Here is a 24,526-nt window from a genome sequence, read left to right as displayed (position 1 = left end):
ATCACATTCCCTACTATACCAACTTATTTGTCCCCTCCAAAAGGCATTAGATAGCCCACTTTAGCTTTCACAAACCTGTGTGCTAAATGTATAGGCTCCTCACTAATCACCCCAGGTGCATCGTAAGTTAACCGTTTCACTGGTCTTATTACCCTGTCTCGCCTATTGAGAATCTCTGTTGCTATGGTAGAGGGGACATCCTCTTGAGTGACGGATGGGGAGGTTTCCTGTGAGTTCCCCTCGGGTACTGGCATAGGCCCCTGCATTTCTAGTTCTAACAGTGGAGGGTCGCAGGTGCTCTGGACATCCTCCATCTGTATGTCACCACTGTCCAATAGTCTGTGTAAGTCATTACACGGGGGTCCCACCAGTGGCTCAGGGATGTCAGGAATGGGCCTAAATACTTCTGCCATAGGGTTTAGGGCGGAAGAGGATGTGCTCTCTTCTGATTCAGCGGATCGAGACTGAAATCTTGTCTTCATCCCAGGATACACCATGGTTGTGTCTTCCTCCTCAGACTCACTGTCAGATGTGCTGAGTAGGGGTAGGTTAGCTGCAGGAGGCCGGCTGTCCACGTTGGAAGGCGGCTTTGGTACAGCACCTTCGTTCTGCCCAGTTGCCCTGTTGTGGCCCATCTCATAAGGGCTGCCTACCAATTCTCCCACAGGAAGCAAAAGGTTTCTATGCATGGTTTTGGTCTGCCCTGGACCCTCTTCAGGTTTGATCTTGTAGACCGGCAGGTCTCCTAGCTTTTCCATCACTAAGTAAGGTATTGCCTTCCATCTGTCAGCTATCTTGTGCTTGCCAGCAATACCCAAATTTCGCAGCAGGACTCTGTCCCCTGGCTGGAGCTCTTGCAGACGCACCCTAGCATCATATCGCTGTTTGTTGCGGTCTGCGTTCTTCCGAGCTGCAGACGTAGCTAAGTGATAAGCATCCCGTAGCTTTTCTCGTAGTCGGGATACATATTGCTGATGGGTTTCATAGCTATCGCCATCCTCTGATACACCAAAGCACAAATCTATGGGTAGTCTTGGTTCTCGCCCAAACATCAAGAGATATGGGGTGACCCCCGTAGCATCGTTCTTTGTGGCATTGTAGGCGTGCACCAGAAATGCAACATGTTGGCTCCAGGTTGCCTTCTGCTCTGGCCGCAAAGTCCCTAACATATCCAATAGGGTTCGGTTGAACCTCTCTGGCTGAGGGTCACCTTGTGGGTGGTAAGGCGTTGTCCTCGACTTTTTAATACCTGCTATCCTCAGCACCTCCTTCAGAAGGTGACTCTCAAAATCTCGTCCCTGATCTGAGTGTATCCGGGCTGGGAACCCATAAACTGAGAAATATTTTTCCCACAGTACTCGAGCGACGGTAGTGGCCTTCTGATCACGTGTGGAGTATGCCTGTGCATATCGCGTATAATGGTCGGTCACTACTAGAATGTTCCCAGTATTCCTCGTCTACTTCTAAGGACAAGAAATCAATGCAAACCAGCTCCAGAGGTTTGTTGCTGGTGATGTTCTTCAGATATGCGGCCCTTGTGGGCAGAGTTTTCCTTTGAACACATCGAGCGCAGGTGTCACATTTTCTGCGAACATCTTCGGCCATCCGAGGCCAATAGAACCTACTGCGGATAAGTTCCAGGGTCCTCTCCATCCCTAAATGTCCAAAGTCATCATGCAGGGCCCTCATGGCCAAGGCTCTGTACTCTTTTGGCAGCACTAGTTGATTCCGTTGCTTTTGTAGAGGGTCTGTGGTCACGCGGTGTAGCACTCCCTGAATCAGTTTCAGTTTGGTCCATTCTCTCAATAGTAGTTTACCCTCCGGGGTAGGTGGGACAACCGCAGCTGGGCCTCGCCCCTCTCTTTTGGCAAGTAGTGTATCACAAATGTCAACATCTTGCAGCTGGGCTTCCTGCCAGTCAGCTGCATTGAGCATGGGCAAGAGAGATTGGTCCAGAGCAATATAGTTCACTGAAGCAGAAGGCACGCATTCAGGGGGCAGGCCCAAAGCTTCAGCAACACATCCATGAAGGCTCTCAGGGGCCTCCGGCTCTCGGCGACTCACACTGCAGATAGCTCTCACGCCATCCGTGGGTATCACAGCAACATCAGGTGCCTGCGGACGTCTGGACAAGGCATCTGCATCTACATTGCTCCTCCCTGATCGGTATTGAATGCTGAACTCATAGCTAGCCAAGGCGGCCACCCATCTCTGGCCTGTAGCATCCAATTTAGCACTTGTTAACACATAGGTCAGTGGGTTGTTGTCTGTCCACACCTGGAACTGAGCACCGTACAAGTAGTCTCGAAATTTCTCAGTGATGGCCCATTTCAAGGCCAAGAACTCCAGCTTGTGGATGGGGTAGCGAGTTTCACTGTCAGACAGTCCTCGGCTGGCAAAGGCTACCGGTTTGCGTTTGCCTTCCACTTCCTGATACAGTACTGCTCCCAGACCCTCCAAACTGGCATCAGTATGCAGGATAAACGGTTTGCTTGGGTCAGCAAAGACTAGGATGGGAGCATGAGTTAGGCAAGTAATGATTTCCCAAAAAGCCCTCTCACATCTTTCATCCCACCGCGGCCCAAATGATTTGAAGGGGCCATAGTGTCTCTGCAAAGGAGGCTTTGGAGGCCTCCGCTTATTCTGGGTCTTAGATTTGTTCTTGTTGGACTGGTATCCCCTGGTAAGATCATTCAGAAGTTTTACAATCGTAGCATAGTTCTTCACAAATCTGCGGTAGTAGCCACTTAATCCAAGAAACGTCTTGAGTTCTCTGTAGTTACTGGGACGTGGCCAGGTAGTGAGTGCTTCTATTTTATCGGGGTCAGTACTCACACCCTCTTGGGACACGATGTGACCTACATACTTCACTGAGGTTTGGCAGAACTGGCATTTATCGATTGAAAGCTTCAAACCGTATGCCTCCAACCTATCGAGCACTTTAAGAAGTCTTTCTTCATGTTCCTCCAGGGTTCTTCCAAACACAATCAGGTCATCCAAGTAAACTAACACCTGCAGTAAATTCATGTCTCCCACGACTTTTTCCATAAGTCGTTGAAATGTGGCAGGGGCCCCAGAAATCCCTTGTGGCATGCGTTCGAACTGGTAGAACCCTAACGGGCAGATGAAGGCTGTCTTCTCCTTATCCTCTTCTCCCAGAGGGATCTGGTAGTATCCACTCCGAAGATCCAACACAGAGAACCACTGATTACCCAGCAAACAGTCCAAGGCATCTTGTACTCGAGGCATGGTGTATTGATCAACTGTAGTGCGCCTGTTTAGGGTGCGGTAGTCAATACACATCCGGATTTTTCCACTCTTCTTACGAACGACCACAATGGGTGAGGCATAGGGGCTTCGTGACTCTGTGATGATACCATTCGCGATCAGCTCTTGAAGATGATGGCGCACGTCTTCCATCTCAGAGAGGGCAATCCTCCTAGACCTCTCCCTGAAGGGTCGGGGATCTTGTAGCCTGATATGGTGTTCCACTCCCTTTGCACATCCCACGTCCCACTCATGTAGTGAGAACACCTTGGATCTCTCGCAAAGCTTCTTCCTCAGGCGATCCTTCCACTCCTCAGACAGCGGTGAGTCCCCGAAGTCAAACTTCGCAGGATCTATCATTGGAACTTCAGCTTCACACTGGGGTCTCACAATGCTTTCAGGCTCAAAGATGTCTGCAATCTTCTGCCCTGGTTTTACAAACACATCACGGCGTGTTTCATTAGCAACCAGTATCGTCACCTCCTCCTGGGCTTCAGCAGGTAGGGTTACGACTCCACTGAGAACCAGCACTCCTTCTGGGAGCCCTCCCTTGGTTGGCTGCTCTACCACAGCTAATGTTCCCTTACTGCCTTTTAGGCAGGTACTCCTGACAATCACCTCCTTTTCTGACATGGCAGGCACCACTAAAGGGACCGGGCCCGCATACCTCAGTGCTCCTACTGGCAAATCAGGCATCACTTTTCTTGTGTCCTCAATTTTTCTGTAAGCCGTGGCACAGTGTGTGTGTATCACCAAGGTGTTCAAATATTGGTCTCCTGCTTGCTGTCTGCAGTAATCGGCCAGTATCCTAAAGAGGCTGGAGTTGGTCCCTATCAGCACAGACACATCAGAGGTCCCTTTCGGGTCAGGGCATATTAAGGCAGCGGTGTCTACCTCTTGTCTTACCCCAGCAACCTCCTCTGGGAATTCCAGGTGCACTATGACATACCCTTGATAGGGGTATTCATCCATGCTGAGGCCACACAGACCAATGCCAGTCAGTGGCTGTATGGGCAGGTGCCTAAGCATCTGTTGGTAGAATGACTGAAATATAATAGTCACTTGAGATCCAGTGTCAAGCACGGCTTTACACTCCGCCCCTTCAATCCTCACCATGACCTCTGCTCGAGGCCCTATCAGTCCTGCAGGGATTCCAGCTGGATGGTCTCTTCTGAGGGAATCTTCAAATCCTCTATGCCTAGGTGGTCTCTGTCCCCGGACCTTCTGACAGCTACTGGATCTCTTCCAACTGATCCTCAGCTTTTCATACACTAAAGAGGGGTTCTCTTCCTTATGGCAGTTAGCAGCACTGTGCCCATCCTGACCACACCGGTAGCAAAAAAATTGTCCTTTCCCCATTCGGCGAGGTGGGACGGTGACTCTAGATACTGACTTCTCTATCGTCACAGTCTGAGGCTCCTTATTCCTGGAAATCTTAGCTTGGTCAATGATGCTTTGCAGCTCAGCTATCCGTTCTGTCAGGACTTGCATTTGTGTGGCAAGTTCCTCTGTGGTGCTCACCATCAGTACACTGGCCATTGGTGGTGGCGTCGTGCTGGCTGGTTCCAATGTTTGGGCTTCCCAACACTCGTTGGCCGCCTGCCTTTCTTCTTCTTCCCTGACCTCCTTTATCAGCTGGGAGTAACTTGGGGGATGTTCCTGCCGTTCTCTTAGTCGGAGGTGAAGTAGGATCGGGTTCTGATACTGAGTCCCTCTTACAACTTGAGCCAGTCTGGTCTGATCCATCTGCTCAGCAGTCACTGCTCCCCTCATAACAGCTCTCTGAAGTAGTCTCTCCAGCCTCTGTATATAGGCTGAAATTTTCTCACCCCTTTGCTGTTGGGAATTAATGAATTTACAGTAACTGTCCTCAGGGCCCTCTACGCTCCCAAAGGTATTATCAAGGGCCTCTAGGCAGTCCTTCACACTGACCTCAGGGTCAATGAGCTTCAGGGTGCGAATTACATCTAATGCTGGGCCACTAAGGCTCTCTATTAGACATCGTCGCTTTTCTACATCGGGTACGGCCCACTCCCGCAGCATTTCAGTAGTATGCTCCGACCAGAGTTCAAACTCCTCTTCCCCATCAAATAACCTTAACTTACGACAAGAGTTCGACGTAGCATAGGCCAACACAATCTTTTCCAATATATGCCCCAGTGCGTTTGCCCAATCATAGGCTGAATCTGCCGCCCCTGAGCTAGAGGCTGCAGGACTGGAGCCAAACAAACCCGACATATTAGCCATTATACAAACAGTAGTTTCCTCAAAATATAAACACAATTATTTCCCATTACAGTGGAACACTCAACAGGTGCTTGTGAGGGGTACTGACCCAGGGATCCTGGACGAGCCCCCAAAAATGTAACCCTTCTGCCCCTCTGAGTTGGCAGCAACAAGGGCCGGGTTCAGTATCCAGGGTTTCCTTTTCAGTAACACAATGCATAACCGGCTCGAGCCCCCACCCAGTGACCTGGGACACTCACATACCACACCCCCCTGGGCGCCTCTAGGAGGCAATACTTCCCCTCTCGCAAGCACGGAGTCTGAGTGTAGCAAAATCTTTTTAATAAAGGAAGGAATTAATGCGGCATCCCATTGGAGAAACACCACAAACAGGGTTATAACACAAACCATAAACAAAAAACCCACCTCCAAGTACGTTTGGCACTGTCCTTTTTCCCCTTAGGGTTTTAAGTCCAATCACCCCAAAGTCCATCAACCCAAAAGTCTCTGGTCAATGCCACCCCAGAGTTCGAGAGTTTATCTGTAGAGGTCCCTCCCCCCAGCCTGGATAGAAAGGGGCACCTTACGTGGTCCGGGGCCAACTGCCCTGCCTCTCCATGGGTTCTGCTTCCGCCTTCTCCACGAACTGCTCCGCTTTACCAGCCGCTCCACACTGCTCCTCCAGCCGTCCTCAGAAACTGCTCCGCTCCATCAGCTGCTCTGCTCCATGAGCTGCTCCAGTTCTCTCTGCAAACTGCTCGGCTCCGCTCGCTCTGTGGGCCGCTCCACCCGTCCCACAGCTACTCCGCTCTGTCAGCCGCTCTGCTGCCACCAGCTGTCCCGTGATCCGCTCCAGCCATCCCCACAAACTGCTCCACTCCGCCAGCAGCTCTGTTCCACAGTATAGCTTTGGGCTCCCCACTAGTTAGCACCGTACTCAGTGCTCTCAGCTCAGTGATTTTAGCTCTTTAGTGATTTTCAGCTCTTAGTGATTCCAGCTCATAGTAGGGGAGCCCCAGTGCTAATGCACCATTAGCCCAAAGTGATTTCAGCTCAGTAACCTGTATTTAAATTCTTAAGGGAATAAAAAATATCAACTCTGACATTCCACAGTGGAGAGAGGAGGGGGTGCAACTGGTGCTTCTGGCTTCACAAGGAGACTGCACCACCAGGGACAAATACCTGCCCCCAACCTCTCTCAATTCTCTTGGTTTTGGAACCCATGTCCCATGTCTAGCCAGTACCACCTAACTGAGGGTGAGCAATTTGTCACCAAGCAGTACCACAGCTTGGCAGTCTGGGATAGGGTAGGCGTGCCTATGCAAATACACTCTCTGAAATTCTTTCCACCAGATGTCAGTGTAGAGCTTATCCTGACTCTGCTTACATCTACCTTTTTTCTATTCTCTTCCCCTCCACACACACACACACATTTCAAGGACCATATCTGGCGAGGTTTCAGACCCTGTCCGTGTGTGGTATTCTGGCTAATCCTGGTTAAACTTTTAATCACTGACACAAGCCATTAGTGTTAATAAATTATGTGCATTAATGCAATTGTCTGCATAGGTGCTATATTGCAAAAGCCCCCTGAAATCCGTCAGATCACAAGATTACTTACACAGTTATGTGGTGTATCTGGTCTTTTGTGGTCACTTGTTTGTGTCCCAGCATGAGAAGACAATTATATGATCTAAGGTTATATCCTTTGCTAACTGAATCCCAAGCGTGTCATGCCTGTCACACTAAGTCTCACATTAAAACAGTAGGTCTCTCTCTTATAGCAAAACCTAACATTCTTGTTATTTAATCTTCTTCCTGTTACACTTCAATAAGCATCATTTTGAGCATTTAAGCATATAATATATGATTTACTTCTTATCTAGAACTACTTTAAGATAGAGGTCAGTGTTGGCTGGTTACCCTGACCCAATCTCTTCCCAAAGGTCACCTACTTTCCATCTGAAAGGCAACCAGATTTTCATAGGAAAAATACCTAGTACAGTGGGGTTGGGCTTTAGAGTTTGTATTTTATATTAGTAAAGGTTAATAAATATTCAATGTTAAAATAACATATTAAACTATATGAAACTTTAAAGCCTGTTCAGATGAGGGCCCATACAAGGAAATAGGTGATCTCACAGGCCATTTTAAGAGCAATTGCATATGTTCATCATCAGTAAGACAAATACAATTATCTAGTACTTGTCCTCCTCTATTTTTATATTATACCTGCCAAAGTTCAAGGTTGAAATATTACATAAATAATCAAATCTTAAAAAATTAGGTTTCTCTTCAGGGAAGTCCTCTTTGTGGTGTAAGCTTATCCTGTGCCTTTACAAGTCTACCTGAAGATTTCACATTTTACAGTCCAACTACCATTTTTTGACATGGGGACTCAAAACTATGTATGAAGTGGAGAATTCAGAAGCAGAACACCAAGTTCAAGGTTTAACAAGATTTATCAGATTAGTTCAGTGAGAGTACTGCAGTGTATAATATCAGCAAACCTTCCATAGGTGTATATATCATCATTTTAACCAAACTATGTGCCTGTCCTTTGCACTTATTCAACTACTTTCCACATCATCTAGACATTTGTAGAGGAGAATTAATCATTATTTCAAGGTTGCTTATGAATTCCTCCTGCTCAAGTTCTAGGTCATTTATTTTATAAAATCGTGGCTCACAAATACATTGAGTTCCATTATCAACTTTACCTTGATAACAAGCTCCTTACTGTGTAGCGTTCAGACTGTGTAGCTTTCAAGTTTAAACCCTTAAGGCTCTAATCACAAAATGTTACGACCCATACACCCTTTTAAGCTTGATAAATAGGGGAATTTAGGGCCTTTCCTTCATAAAGGCCAAAGGCAAATTCTCAGTTCTCCTATTTGAAACCTATGATACTTTGACACTAGAGAGAGTAGAGAGTAGAGGGATGATGATGGGTATGGCTACACTTACAGTTTTGCAGCGCTGGTAGTTACAGCTGTGTTAGTACAGCTGTGTAGGGCCAGCGCTGCAGAGTGGCCACACTTACAGCAACCAGCGCTGCAGTGTGGCCACATTTACAGCACTTGCAGCGCTGTTGGGAGTGGTGCATTGTGGGCAGCTATCCCACAGATCACCTCGTCCCATTTCGGCGCTGTGGCTTGTGGGAAGGGGAAGGAAGTGTGAGGGTCTTTCCGCTTCCTGTTCCAACGCCCCGTGGTGCTTTGCTACACATTTCGAGCAGTTCGGCGGCATTGTGATTCTGCAGCACGATTTCTGCGGTTTTTGTTATAAATGGAGCCTGAGCTGCTGACGACCTTGCTGATGAATGTTGCCAGCACATCACGCATGGCAGTGGAGCTATTCCTTCAGCTGCAAAGTGAGAGTAACAGTGACAGTGAGGAGTCAGACGATGATATTGAATCGCCTCACGGTGAAGACAGTAAATTGCTTGTGGCAGTAACAGACGTGCTCAGCTCCATGGAACGGCGCATTTGGGCTCGGGAAACCAGCACTCAGTGGTGGGATCACATCGTCCTGCAATCCTGGGACGACGAGCAGTGGCTGCAGAACTTTCGGATGAGAAAAGCCACTTTCATGGCACTGTGTGCTGAGCTCCCCCCTACCCTGTGGCGCAGGGACACGAGATTGAGAGCTGCCCTGCCAGTGGAGAAGCGGGTGGCTATTGCAATCTGAAAGCTGGCAACTCCAGACTGCTTCAGATCGGTGGCGAACCAGTTTGGAATGGGAAAGTCTACCGTTGGAATGGTGCTGATGCAAGTTTGCACAGCCATTAATCGCACCCTGCTAAGAAGAACCGTGACTCTTGGGAACGTGCAGGACATTGTGGATGGCTTTGCAGAAATGGGTTTCCCTAACTGTGGAGGGGCAATAGATGGGACGCATATTCCTATTCTGTCACCACCCCACCTGGCATCAGAGTACGTTAATCACAAGGGGTATTTCTCCGTGGTTCTGCAAGCGCTTGTGGATCACCGTAGGCGTTTCACTGACATTTACTCAGGATGGCCTGGAAAGGTGCACGATGCACGCATCTTTAGGAACAGTTCCCTGTTCAGGAGGCTGAGGGCCAGGACTTTTTTCCCAGACCGCAAGATCACAGTAGAGGACGTCGAAATGCCCACTGTGATCGTTGGAGACCCCGCTTACCCCTTAATGCCCTGGCTCATGAAACCATATACAGGGAAGCTTGACAGGAGCAAGGACCGGTTCAACTACAGGCTGAGCCGGTGCAGAATGACTGTGGAGTGTGCTTTTGGCCGTTTGAAAGCCCGCTGGCGCTGTCTTTATGGGAAGCTAGATTTGGGGGAAAGCAGCATCACCGCTGTTATATCCGCGTGCTGTACCCTCCATAATATTTGTGAAGGGAAGGGTGAAAGATTCAGTGAGGAATGGACCTCCGAGGTTCAACGCCTAGAGGATGAGTTTGCTCAGCCAGAGAGCAGGGCTAATAGGGAGGCCCAGGAAAGGGCTTCAAGGATTAGGGATGCTTTAAGGGAGCAATTTGATGCTGAGAGCAAACAGTAATGTTTGATGCATTTGATGTGCTTTGCTTTACCTTGCTGTACAATATTTACCACTTCCAGCAATAATATAACGTAGTGAAAAAGAAAAAAAATCCTTTATTCAACATACAGTACATAAAAGGCAAGGGGGTTGGAGTGGTGGACTGTACATTCACAGGTTTGAATATGTCCTATTTTGATCACTATTCAATGTCTGCTGCACTTCAGGATTACTATGCTGCAGGATAATGGGGGTGGAGTGAACAGGGTAAGAATTATAGTTATCAGGGCTGGTAGGTGATCGTACAGGTGTTGGAGGCAGCTGGGGCTAATAAGGAACTGGCTGCTGGAGAAAGTTGTTTTGTGGAAATACTGGGGAACAAGAAAGAGGGCTTTGGGAGGGCTGTGGGTTACAACGGTACATATTTGTCTGCATGGCTACGAGACTTGAAAGACTCAGTTTGGCGAGCCAGGAGGCTTATCATCTGCTTTGTGGTTTTTTTGGCAGACAATTCCTTTCTCCTGCTTTCTGTTTGCCTCCATTCATGTACACTCTGTCTCCATTCATACATTTTCTCTCTCCATTCCTGTGTCTTCCTACTTTCTCTGTTGTAGTGACTCATAACAGATTTGATCAATTCCTCTTTTGATTTTCTGGGATTCCGTCTCAAGTTCTGCAACCTACGTGAGGCCGGTGATCCGGCTGCAGTAGTCAAGGTCACTAGAAAAAAGAGAGATAGAACCATGTAATACACAGAGGCTACATTGTTTATTATCACACAGTGAAGGACTTTTTAGACTATTGGTAGCATCCTTCTCACATACCTCACATAACACAGAGAGGGCAGGGAAGCAAAGTCATGGCGAGCAATGGGGTGAGTGGTTTTCCCCCGATTTCCCCTTGGGAGTGGGAATTGACCAGTGGGTCACTGGGGTTTATCTGCAATGGGTACAGGAGGTAGCTGGTGTCCTGAAGAGGGGACAGTAGTGAACACGAAGGTGGTGAGCTGCTTGGTGTGGGGGGGTTGGGCTTTGGTCCGCGTTCATGCCATCCTGCTGGTGAGGGGGGGGGGGAAGCACCGCGGTGCTGGATGCCTGCTTGGAGCAGGGGTGGGGAACACCGGAGCGCACCGCAGTGGTGGATGCCTGCTTGGAGGGGGGTGCATAACACCGGAGCACACCGCGTGGCTGGATACGTGCTGGGAGGGGGGTGCATAACACCGGAGCACACCGCGTGGCTGGATACGTGCTGGGAGGGGGGTGCATAACACCGGAGCACACCGCGTGGCTGGATACGTGCTGGGAGGGGGGTGCATAACACCGGAGCACACCGCGTGGCTGGATACGTGCTGGGAGGGGGGTGCATAACACCGGAGCGCACCGCGTGGATGCCTGCGTGCTGGGAGGGGGGGGGGTGAACACCGGAGCGCACCGCGGTGCTGGATGCCTGCTTGGAGGGGGGTTGCGGAACAACGGAGCGCACCGCGGTGCTGGATGCCTGCTTGGAGGGGGGTGCATAACACCGGACCACACCGCGTGGATGCCTACGTGCTGGGAGGGGGGGGTTAACAACAGAGCGCAATGGGCTGGGGAAACGTAAACCTGGCGCCCTGCACTCAAGTATCCCTAAATTCTCAACAGGGTTTCCTACTGCCAGACATATCACTGCTGCATGTTACCTGGGAAGAGAGGGAGGATCTTCTACAGGAATGTGGATACCGCCCTGGCCCCTGTGCAGCTTGCCTGTGTGCAGCCATGGTCCTCCTACCCCTCGCTGCACAGTGGATAGGACGAGTTAGCCTGACCAGGACAGGGACCACAGTGGCTCTCCCAATCAACTTGAGAAAGCAAATTGCAAACACTCTTGCTGGAACTTTTCAAGAGATTACCGAGGCAGATTACAGAGACGTGATAGAGCAAATCAATGGGCTGTTCCACATTTAGGCATGCATGCAGGCAGCCATAACCAAAACCCTCCTCTCCCAAAACATAAAAATCTACTTACCCCGAGCACGATCCTCAGTTTCTTCCTCACCATCAACTTCCTGCTGCTGCGACTGGCTAGCCTCCTCCTGGCTTGAGAAGAGCTCCTGGATGCATGTGTACTGGGACTCCGGGGTGTCTCCCTCCACGCCAGTAGCCTCACTGTCGCCGTCCTCTACAACCTCCCCCACTTCTCCCTGCCCTGAACTCTCCATCGTGCTCCTAGGATTGGCAGTGGGGTCACACCCAAGTATGGCATCCAGCTCCTGGTAAAAATGGCAGGTCGTGGGGGCAGCTCCTGAGCGGCGATTTCCCTCACGAGCTTTGCAGTAAGCACTCCTCAGCTCTTTAATTTTGACCCTGCACTGCAACGCGTCCCGTTCATGGCCCCTTCTCATCAAGGACTGCGATATCTGCCCATAGGTATCATAATTTCTCCTTCTGGAGCGCAGCTGTGCTTGCACAGCCTCCTCTCCCCAAACACTTATGAGGTCCTGCAGCTCTGCATTGGTCCATGCTGGGGCTCGTTTGGTGTGTGGAGGCATGGTCGCTGAGTGATTGATTGATTAATTGCACTCCACACCTGGCTGAGCAAACAGGAAGGGGATTTTTAAAATTCCCGGGGCATTTAAAGGAGGGGTCAGGTGAGCCCAGGGCAGTGGAGTTTGCATGATTACCAGAGAGGCTTCTAAGGTATACTGGGATACCTGCTTATGCCACGGAGGTCAATAAAAACGCTGATGGGTGTCTACACTTGCTGACCAGCGCTGGATCACCAGCGCTGGATCCTCTACACCCGAGGCCCGACCGGGTGTACAGCCAGCGCTGCAACCAGGGAGTTGCAGCGCTGGCCGTGCTGTGCAAGTGTGTACACATCGTAAGTTGCAGCGCTGTAACCCCCTCACCAGCGCTGCAACTCTGTAGTGTAGCCAAGGCCGATGACAGCCGTGAATGTTTCACTTTTCTACCTGACAGCTGCAGAATCTTGTAGTTTATCTCCTGTTGCTCTTTTCCCTACCTCATTAAAATAATTTGTAACATGTGAACATCTTAGCCTATGGGCTTATAAAGGACAGATACTTTTGTTAATTTACAGAAATCCCACAACATTAATAATATATTTAAGTGTTTGAATATGCAATTCTTACTTGGGCTAAACATATTTATGTCAATGGGGGTGTAGGATCCATTCCATAAAGGTCTTTGGCTAGTGGCCTGCCACAACAGAGGTAAATTAACAGCAACAACAACCTGTTAACTGATGAAGTCAAGTTTTTCAAAAGCAGGAACCAAAAATCAGGCCCTTAACTAAGTGGTCTAATTTTCAGAAGTGCTAAGCACCCAGTACTTCACCATTGCCTGCAGTGGGTGCTGGTGGGTGCTCAAGACCTTTAAAAATTAGTCTTTAGGTGCTTAAATATGGATGTAGGAGCCTTAGGCTCCTAATTTTGAAAATCTTGACCTAATGGTTTAGTTGTGGCTATCACATGTCATTAAAAGATTTCTAAATGATTTACAAATAATAATTAAACTCATATAACCCCTGTAGGGCGATACATATTATTATGATACCCATTTTACAGACCCGGAGAGTGTAGATGACCTAGTCATACAGTGATTCCAGGGCAGAGCTGGGAATAGAACCTTGGAGCCCTGGTTGCAAATCACCCACTCACTAATTAACAACACTCCATCCTCTTAACAAAATAATAATAATAAAAAAAAAGCAAAAGCACAGTTTGTTTTTGTCTCTTTTGGGTTTTTGGTTTGTGATAGCTGCATTTTTACTTTTTTTGTGGTGAGTTTAGGAGTTTATTGGGCATGAAACATGTTTATTGATGGTAAATAATTATGCATAAAAATTCTTAGCTGGAATAATTCTGTTAAAGGGTCTTACTGCAGACTTAATATTTCTTGAAATTAAAAATGTGTAGAGTAAAGCTTAGTGTATGAACAGCTACTCATAAGGAAATTACTATATGACACAGTGCTATTCAGCAGCTGAACATTTTCTGAATGTTGTTTGGGCAATATTCTGTTGAAGAATATTTACCTGCCCATTCCAAGTCCAAGCTGCTATCAGTACACAGCAGCAGAGTCTGAGATGGTTAGTGATCCAGACAAGGCAGAGCTTGAGATGAAGGAGGAGAAGAAGATGAAGGAGACACACCTCTATGTCTCACTCAATCTTTACGTCCTTGAAGGCCTTCCCTCCCTGCCACCCAAAACTCCACATCCCTGGAAGTAACAAGAATGAAAAACTTTGTGTCAGGATCCTGACAAGGACAGTCAGAATCAAGGGTCAGAGCAGGGTCAAACCTGAGCCTGGGAGAATCAGAGAAGTTCATAGTCAAGTTCTAGGGTAGGATAGATACCAAGGGGCAGAGTCCAAGGCAGGTTTCAGGGTCAGGAGTCAAAGTCCAAGTCAAGCCAAGGTTGAAGCCCGGAGTTCAAGAGTAAGAATAGCCATAGCAGCCACAGGAAATTCTCACTGTTGACTGGACACTTCTTGAAACGTCCCTTGTGTTTATATAGTGTAGGAAGCCAATCAGGACTTCTCTCAGAGGCGACCTGACAGCAGCTCTAACCAGCTTGCATGCCATTGCCCACTATGGACAAAGACTATGGGAAGTCCTGCCTACTGGAGAGGTCAGCTGCCTGGCAGATCTGCAGGCCTGGGTACTAAACCCACAGGGCCTTACAGTACCCTTCCCCCCAGGGTCCCTCCACCAGCCCAAGATAGGCAGCATGGAAGACTGCCACATGATTGGGACATAGACTTGGGATGTGGACTCCCAGGATGGCTCTTCTGGGCCAGACAGTCTGAGTCTACAAGGTACTAGAGCAAGCTGCATCTGATTTTTGAGTCCAGTATCTCGTAGACCTCATGCTTATTGTGTCCTTGGATCCATACTGGAGCAGGTGGTGGTTGACTCTGGTGAGTGAAAGGGTTGTCAGTGTAGGTTTTAGCAAGGCTACATAGGGGGAGGGATAGCTCAGTGGTTTGAGCATTGGCCTACTAAACCCAGGATTGTGAGCTCAGTCCTTAAGGGGGCCATTTGGGGATTGGTTCCGCTTTGAGCAGGGGTTTGGACTAGATCCCTTTCTGAGGTCTCTATGAACACTGAGTATATTTTTAGGTATATGGGTAATTGAAGCTTCCTGGTCACTGGGTTGATTATTTCAGGTCATATACCATCAGCTAAGTATTCCTGCTCCAGTTTATGACACAGCTGGTTGATGTGGAGGTTTTGGGCTGAGAGCCACATTTTTTGTCCGAGAGTGAATGCCAAACCTTTCTGGCATAAGCATTCAGCATACTGCTTGTAGTCTTCCTTGTCCGGATGGGCCTTGAGTTCTTCTTGGAGTTCATGGATCTGCTGCACCCAAAGAATGGCCACAGGATTTGTGGAGTTAACAGATATGTCTAAGTGGAGACAGGGGTGGAAGCCACCATTTGCATAGAATGAATTCAGCCTGGTGGCATTGTATGGGGTAGGAGCAAATCTGCATGGGGTAGGAGGCTTGACTAGTTGTCCTAGTGGAAATTCGTGCAGCAGTGCAAGTATTGTTCCATCACTTGATTTGCTCGTGTGGACTGACTGTCAGTTTGTGGGTGACAGGCGGTGGATATATAAGTGTGGCCCCCAAGCAATCATAGGTTTCCCCAAAAAACTGCTAAATGAACAGCGGACACTGATCAGTTGTGACTTGCTCTTGGAGTCCATGGAGATAGATGACATGAATCATTAAGAGCTTGGCTGTTTCTGCTGTAGAGGGCAGGTGCACACGGGGGATGAAATGGGACATTTTTGTCAGCTGGTTGACATAGTGAGTACTACAGTCTGCTTGTTAGATACAGGTAGCTTGACTATGAAGTACAGGGTAATGGCTTCCCAGAGTCTAGACAGGAGCTTGAAAGGCATTAGCACAGTTGATTCTGCTAGGGCCTAGGTGCTTTCCTAGTCTTTCTGTTTAAAAGTGATAGACTTGTCAGGCAAGCCTCTAATCTCTTCCTCCCCTGTCTGGAGAGTGGGCCTATTTTGCTGACTTCCCAAAGAATTAGGATGGAATGAATAGGCCAGCTACCCATTGAAGGTCCAGGAGACAGATTCTTCTGGGACTGTCCAAAGGATGTAGGAAATGGGAAAGGGAATACAAATTATCAGAAGGCAGGAGCATCTGCTGGTAAGGATGGAACTATGTTTGTTGGTGGGAGGTGGAAATCCTGCAAAGCCAGTAGGAAGATTTAGGAAAGGGCTGATAATCAGATTCTATTTGGAGTCTGAATGTTGGAACCCCTACATATCAATATCCTACATTCTAATATGAGCCTGTTTGTCCATAAATATCAACTATATAATGTCTGCTGTGGCATGCCACTTTTCATCATGTGAGCTGCATTTTGAATAGAATAATCATACAATTATGGGAGTCCCATGGGAACCAAAATTCTCAAAGCACAGTATGCCAAAAGCAGAATGGTACAACGATTCTGTTCCCCTCTCTGTGTGAACATAACACTCATTGATACTAATGGGAATAATACACACAAGTGAGAGAAAAGCCCCCAATTTGTGTCTGACATTTTATATAGCTAGATTATAGCTCATGAAAGTTTCAACAGGGAAATGAATAGAGTGTTTTCGAGCCAATGTATATAGATAACATAGGAAACAAACAAAGCACACATACACGTACTTCCTTATGTTTTAAGAGAGAAGAAATAAAACTTTTTTCTCTGCTGTCTACAAAAAATTGTCTAAACTATGTTTTAAACTTGTTTCTCAAAATATAAACTTCTATTGTCATACATTAACTACAAGTTCAAACACCATTTTGTGTTTGAGATTGCACCACATCTCATCCTTTACTTTAGCTGACTCTCACAGAGTCTGAGTAGCCACCTGGGAAGATATTTTTGTGATAAAAACAGTTGCAGCTGGTCCTTGGCAAACTCCTCAGTCATTTATGTTGGCATCTCTTGGAGTTGGCTGTGTCTTTGTCCTGCAGCTAAGCAGCTGAATGGTGTTCTGACTCCCACTGGCCTCTTGGACTCAGTTCAGTTTCAACCTACTTTTATTCCAACAAGCTGGCAGGATTTTATCTACTGATGAATCCAGTCCAGTAAAAATCCTGTGAGACGGATTGGATAGCACAGAACATGGTTTTTATCTTTTTACATCTTCATCTTGGCTTTCAGTCTGATGGAAAGCAAATGGAAAGCAAATGATATATTAGTTCAAAAGAGCATTTGATGCCAAATGTCATTGTGAAAAGAACATATATTCTGATGCCATAGGCCATGCACATTTTGTTTCTAAGTTAAATCTAATAATTTGTCTGTTCCTCATGGTTTCTGCCATCTCGGTACTCCTGTTGGAATTCTGCAACTCTTGCATTTGGAGTCAGAGTGCTCATGGAAGATTCCAGCAGGAGCACTTGAATAATACATCACCATGTCAGATGTGTAGTACTATCTGAGTAGTACACCGTAGATAGGCTTTTTCTATAGTTATATCTACTCATTTGGGCAGAGCTCATCAATTACAGGGTCTCCAATGGTGATGTTATAATGATAGCTCAAGCTATGTTTTTTTTTAAATATTTATTTTAAAACATGTGAAAGTAATCATGCAGTTTTGTCTCATTTTAATTAGATAGTGTGTCAAATCAGTATCACCATTAATGTGAGCTGGCATCACTGTTATTATATGATGACATATTGGAAAACTTTATGAACTCTAAGGAATGGGTGAACTTGTCTTGCTATGTGCTCCATGAAAGAGCCAGGAAAGTGTCTACTGCAGAAGCAGGAGGGATAGAGGTTTAATGAAAAACACTATTCTTGGAACTTTGATATTTTGGTTAATTGCTTTTTTATAAGTAAAATATAAAGTTTTCTCTAATTTATTTGCATTTTTGTGCTCAATTGCTCCAGTTTATACATTTTTTAAAAGTGCCTACATTATACGAAATGAACACAAACTAATTTTGTGAATTCAAAAATAGTTTGTGCTTCATAAAATATCAGACTTTAAGAGCCTCATGAATCATTAAGTGACATCTTTCTAATGTTGTTGTTTTTCCTAGATCTTTTAGCATATGAAACAGTACAGGATATTTACAGATTCATTCCCACTGACCATTTATTTGTCGCAAAATACAAACATGCATACAAAAAACAAAACAGGAAAATTACCAGTGAACAACTATAAGATATATATAGGATGCCCATTACTAAAATCATCTTTAGATGAACATTAATCAAGATGTACATTATAGCTGGGATTTTCAAAGAAACCTAAAGGAACTGAGGGACCAAGCCTGTAGAAAAAATCAATGGGAGTTAGACATCCAACTCTTTTTGGCCCCTTTGAAAATTGTAGCCTACAGTGCTACTTGGTATGGTCCAGCGGATAGAATAGTGGGTTGGATGTAAGGAGACTGCTGCACTATTCTCAGCTCTGCCATGCTGTATGACTTGCAACCAGTTGCTTTACATTTCTGTCACAGTTTTCCCATGTGTAAAATAGGGATCGTGATGCTTGTCCTCCTTCATTAACTACATAGACATTTATTGATGAAAGCACTATACAAGAACAGTGTATTATGATTATTTTGTTTATTCTGCATTTACAACTATGGGATGTCTACATTATTTTCTTTTATGGGATCTGTATTTTTAAATTAATCATGTTCTTTCATGACCAGTATATTTAAAATGGGCTTGCTGTAGAAATTACTGGGGGAGGTTCTATGTGTAGATGGAGAAATGTTCCTGCTATTGTGGGGAATTTCCCTGGCTTCTATGCCACCCCACTAGAATTGGATGGTGAAAGGATCTGAGTCCCTGTGTCAAGTGCCTTTACCTGGAAGTCTGCCCGAACTTGAGAACTCCGCCACATGGGAGAGAGAAAGAGGAGTCCTCATAACCCTGATAGGGCTGAGCCCAGGATCCTTGGGGAGCTTAATCCCCAGTCTCTCTCCTCATTGGCCCCTTCCCTGACCTAGTAATCAGCACACAGAACTTAAACCACATCCAATCTATTAAACATCAACTGCAAACAAATAAGGAAAAAAAAATTGAGGCTGTAAAAGGAACCCTGTATACAATAGGCTCTGGAACTCCAGAAAATTCAGCCTATTCCTTACACATCCCAGGTCTCCTTCCCAGGACCTGGCTGTGGTGCGGTGATACAACAAGTAAGACACCTTCTGTGGTGGTGGCTACACGCCTCAGGCTCTAGGTGGCAGGACCCTTCTCTCCAGTATTCACCCTCCAGTCAGGTTCACATCCCCCATCAAAGTCTGGGCTTCAAGGCCCTCTGATCTGGCGACATTTCTCTACACAGAGCCGTCTCCACCTTGTTTTCCCCAGCCACTCCCTGCTCTTGGCTCTAGTTTACTTCTGGCACAGCAGGCCTTTCACTATTCCATCTCTGGGCGGTCCTGGTTTGTCATTGGTGTGACTGGTCTCTGCTGCTCCAGCTCCCTCACTCTGTGCTGCTCCTTGGGCTGCTCCACTCTCCCCAGCTCTGCTCTGGCTGCTCCAATCAGCCTCTTGTGCCTTACTTTGCCCATGCAGCCACAGCTCACACAGAAGACAGGCTATGGGCTTTCAATTCTCTCATTTACCTCTCCATCCTTTCAATCTGTCTGACTTGGAGTGTTGGCCTCTCTCCATTGGCTCTCAGGACCTTCAGTCGCAGGAAGCTGACTGCTCTTTGGGCCACCCCCTTCTCCTAGTGTTAGGAGAGGGCCAACCAAAAAGTTTCAATAAGGGGCCAACAGTCCGCTTTCATATGGCTTATGTTATTCAGGAAGTTGTATTAGATGATCATAATGGTCCTTTCAGTCCTAAAACCTATGCATCTATAAAAATAACAAGAAAAATGGAGGCAATATTCTGCAGGTGTTATCTGAGCAAAACTCCCATTGTCTTTTCTAGGAGTTTTGCTCAAGAAAAAACTGCAGAATTTACCCCTTGAACAGGGAGAGCTTGATCATATATTGCTAAGCAATTGCTTTACGAATCAAAGAGGCAGTGTTAATTACTTATTTACAATTTGATATATATATATTTTAAAATTATGCCTAGCAGCCATCTATTAAAATGTTAAAGGTAAATAATTGTAAAGTCAATAGTTGCTGTTGGGCATTTAGTGCTTCTGAAAATTAGTCCATTTATGTAGGAATGTAAGGTTTGGTCTATCTACACATTTTTGTACCAATATGACTATTTTGGTTAGTGGTGTGATTTTTTTTAACTGAAATAATTATACTTGTACAACCTCTCGCATAAATTCAGTTATACCAGTGGCAGAGAGCTGTCTTCAGACAATTTTTGCGATTTGTTTTTTATTTTATTTGTGTCTCTGTGATGGTCTTTGCTCATGGGGAGCATTGCCTAGTGGTCAGGGCTTAGGCCTTTCAAAATGCAGAGAGGGGTTTTGTAGGGAAGCCTGGGCCCTCCCACTCAAACCCAGTCTTCTTTGTGGGCTATCAAAGATCTGACACCAAAGAGTGCCTTAAGGCTGCCCTCCCTGGGCCATTGCTTATCACCCTGTATTGCCCAAAGTTTGCAGTCTGTAACAGGAAGGTGTGAAGGAGGTCAGCTCATCACTTGGCACCTCTTCTCCTTCCGGCTTGACAGCTCTCTCTCTCTCTAGGGGTGGCAGCTGCCTCCTCTCATGCCTTGGGCCTCCAGGCAGGTCAGTTCCAAGTCTCTCCCCTTTGGGGAAGTCCATAAACAAAGCACAGGGAATCAACACAAATAAACTGGGTTAGTAGGTGAGAGGGGGAAATGCCTCTCTCTCCAGGTAGAAGAGAAGCAGGTCCTGCCTTCCCTCAGGAAGAGACCTTTAGGCAGTTGTGGATGGGAAAGATCCTGCCTTCCCTCAGCCCTTTCCTCAGGAGCTGCAAAGTAACGGTCCTTTCTCTTCCCCGGTCTGCCCCTTAGTGAGCTGTTCTGACCCCTCTTAACTCCTCCCCAGTCTGTGCACCTCTTGTGGGTGTTGGTGGGCTAGGGCTGGCTGAGCCCACAGCAGCTGCTTAACACTTTGTTGCCCACTGTGGGGGTTTTATACCCCATCACAGTCTCCCAGAATGAAACTGAAGGCTTGTCTACACAGTATAATAATGCAAACCAGTGGGGTGTGACTTCTAAAGCTTACCAATATGTTATACACGATCTGGCCCATGCAGACCCTGCTTCCTTGCACTAAAAGTTCTCTAATGCATGTTAACATAGTGCTGTTTGAAGCTGGAGTACATTAGTGCATGCTAGATAACATTTTGTGTATTTCAGGCCAGCTGGCACCACCTGGACCATTTAGTGTGTGATACGCTGGTGCGATTTAGAATTCATACCTCACTGGTGTGCATTTGTGAAGGTGGTTATTATTTGAAGAGGAAACTGGGAAGAATTTGTGCCCCTTCCCCTAGGCTTGCTGTTGTCTTTAAATCATGAGCTCTTCAGGTCATGGGCAATTTTTTATTCTAAGTTTGTGAAAGTGCTAGCACAATGGGGCCTTGACCATAGTTGAAGGTTTTGAGAATTACCAGAATTCAAATAATAATAATAATAATAAATAATATCACAGGCTGACTTCAGTTATCCAGTACCATCTACACTGTGGTCAAACAATTGTATGATTTCACTTTACTGGTGGGCTTGTTGCTTGCTGTAGACTCCTTGTATATTTTTATTCAAAACCATACTGTGTTGACATGGAAATATGGCTTCTGAACTTCATTTACAAAAACAACAATCACTAAAAATACAGAAATTCCAAAAATGTTTTTCTCAATATTTAAAAATTATTTAATCTTTCATAAAATAACAAGTTCACTGAAGTTTAGTTTAATAAAACTAACATAAACACAACTTTATTTTTGACCATGCTTATGAGAAGTTCATATGTAACATTTATTATTTTTTTGTTATCAAAATGCACACTTCCCCCCCCCTCACTGAAATAAATTCCCCTGTTAGTTGCATTTTCAAAAAGAACCTTGATTGTGGAATTGTGCCCTGTGCCTCCATAATAAGTAATTACTCTTCTATGTGTTCTCTCATATTTGCTTTTATGAATATGGCCCTACCAAATTCATGGCCATGAAAAGCACATCACAGACTGTGAAATCTGGTCTCCCCCCATGAAAACTGGTCTTTTGTGTTCTTTCACCCTATAATATACAGATTTCACGGAGTAGACCAGCGTTTCTCAAATTGGGTGCTGACCCAAAAGGGAGTTGCAGGGATGTCACTAGGTTGTTTTAGGGGGGCTCATGATATTGCCACCCTTACTTGTGCACTGCCTTCACAGCTGGGCAACGGGAGAGTGGTGACTGTTGGCCAGGCACCCAGCTCTGAAGGCAGCACCCCACCAACAGCACAGAAGTAAGGGTAGCAACCCCATACCATGCCACCCTTACTTCTACAGTGCTGCTGCTGACAGCAGCTCTGCCTTCAGAGCTGGGCTCCCAGCCAGCAGACGCTGCTGTCCAGCTACCCAGCTCTGCAGGCAGCACCGCCACCAGCAGCAGTGCAGAAGTAATGGTAGCAGTACCACAACCCCCCCTACCCTAACGTTGTGACCCTCCCACAACTCCTTTTTGGGTCTAGATCCCTACAATTACAGCACTGTGAAATTTCAGATTTAAATACCTGAACTCATGAAATTTACAATTTTTAAAATGCTATGACCGTGAAATTGACCAAAATGGACCATGAATTTGGTAGGGCCCTACTTAGGACATGGTTAAATAAAATAAAGAATATTTCTAAAATATCAGTAGCTTGCATTGTATTTGGATGAGTTATTAAATGAAGATTAATATGAAATTTATATCTGTTGTAAATGAAAAGAATGCATGTGTGGGAGAGGTCAGAAATACTGTAAATGTCCCTGAGCACTCAATGTCACAGATCTGTGAGTTAGCTGGATATGTATAAAATTACAAATAGACAGAGACTCCCTATTGACTATATGTCTGAAAAGGCACCTGTGTGTTGCTTATTCTAGCAAGTATGTGAAGTGCCTTGTGCTGATGAAATGTGAAACAGCTATACCTGTTTTGATGGGAGTATGTGACTAATTGGTGTATGGGGCTGAAATTGCCCATGTTTTGGGAATTCCACCATTCTAGCACAAATGCATGAGACATACAGCAGTCCTAGTATTTCTTTAAATGTAGAGAAATGTCCTACAGCAGCTACCTTTGGGATTATTTGTAATTTGTCACAGCCCTGCATCAAGAGTTTACTTGCTGCTATAACCTTGCAGTGGATACAGCCTAGTTCCCAGTCTGTATACTCAGCCAGCACTGGCTAGTGCTTGAGGGGTGTTCATAGCCACATCCCATATTTTCCTGCTCCCCTTTGTGGTGTTTTGCTCACCAAGTATCCTGATGACACAGGTAACCTGGGCTGAAATTGTGCTGGCTACTGCAAGGATATAAAGGAGACTGTGTATCCATGCACAGTTTCCTCCTTATGAGCACACTGCATGTTAACCTCTTAATACATTCATGAGCTGTTCTACTTTCTAGGGTTATTATGCAGCTGGAGATCTCAGGTTTAGAATCAAATCCAAAAGGCTCCAAATCCTACAACTTCTCAAGTTTTGCAAAGTAAAATGTTTTTGTGGTGCTGGTGGGAGGAATTTGGAAGCACACATTTAAAAGTATTTAGACTATTGCCAACTAGGAATGCTTGTCCTGACTCCCCTTGCATCAGATCTGCATTCTCCTCCTAGGATTGTCTAAATGCCAATCCCTCCATGTGAAAACAAGAGGCAAAAGTCAAATGATTGAGATTCCTGTTTAGTTCTTGACACTTGGAAAGTTGGCATTCTTTCTGCTGTAACTCTTGACAAGCCATGTCCACACTGCAAAACAGTATTGGGTTTGAAAATGTGTTAAGTAACATGGTTTAATTAACACAATATTAAACATTATTTAGCACCTAGTTTAGATAGGGACAAATTGTGTTCAAAACAATTAGTCCATGTTTGCACTAGGTGGCTTAGTTGTGTTAGTGAAATTGTTAGTTAGCATGTTTTCTAACAGAATGCTCTTTTCGAGTACAGAGACCTGTCTGGAAGTAAGGGGTTAAACTGGTGAGTGCAGGAATAGTCCACCCAGTGCAGCAGCGTTAGCTGATTTTTAAGCCAACATTAGAGCAGTACAGTTAATGATGACTTAGTAAGAGAAGGAGAAAGGAAAAGATTTAGAAAGACCAAATGCAAAGGCCAAAGCCTATGTTACATTTTGTATCTTACTTTTGATTCTTCCTTTGTATGATTGTTTTACTTAGCTTTACATTTGTTTCAGCAGCCTTCATGGAACCAGTTGCGAAATATGGGCTTAATGGTTATGTTAATATGGCGTTTTTGTTCAATTTCCCTAGATGACACTGACATTTTGTATTGTACCATCACACTGAAAATGTTATATATTTAGCATTGAAAAGCTGCTGGCAACAGTGCTGCTTTCTGAGTTTTTCATGCTGAAAACTTCTTGGG

General features: G+C 45.9%; 2 protein-coding genes across 2 annotated transcripts in view; one reads left to right on the top strand and one right to left on the bottom strand.

The window, feature by feature from the left end:
* SEMA5A (semaphorin 5A) overlaps positions 1–24,526 on the top strand; it is a 630,546-nt gene that overhangs the window by 281,254 nt on the left and 324,766 nt on the right. The window lies entirely within an intron of this gene.
* LOC127043953 (zinc finger and SCAN domain-containing protein 29-like) lies at positions 10,111–12,682 on the bottom strand. The gene is made up of 2 exons (XM_050938256.1): positions 12,019–12,682; positions 10,111–10,734 (listed from the first exon to the last, which is right to left on the bottom strand). The coding sequence occupies exons 1-2, from the start codon at positions 12,539–12,541 to the stop codon at positions 10,424–10,426; spliced, it is 834 nt and encodes a 277-aa protein (XP_050794213.1). The 5' UTR covers positions 12,542–12,682; the 3' UTR covers positions 10,111–10,423.

Source organism: Gopherus flavomarginatus, chromosome 2, assembly GCF_025201925.1.
Source record: "Gopherus flavomarginatus isolate rGopFla2 chromosome 2, rGopFla2.mat.asm, whole genome shotgun sequence".
NCBI lineage: Eukaryota > Metazoa > Chordata > Testudines > Testudinidae > Gopherus > Gopherus flavomarginatus.
Note: the sequence above shows the minus strand (reverse complement) of the source record. Positions and strands in the feature narration are given on the sequence as shown.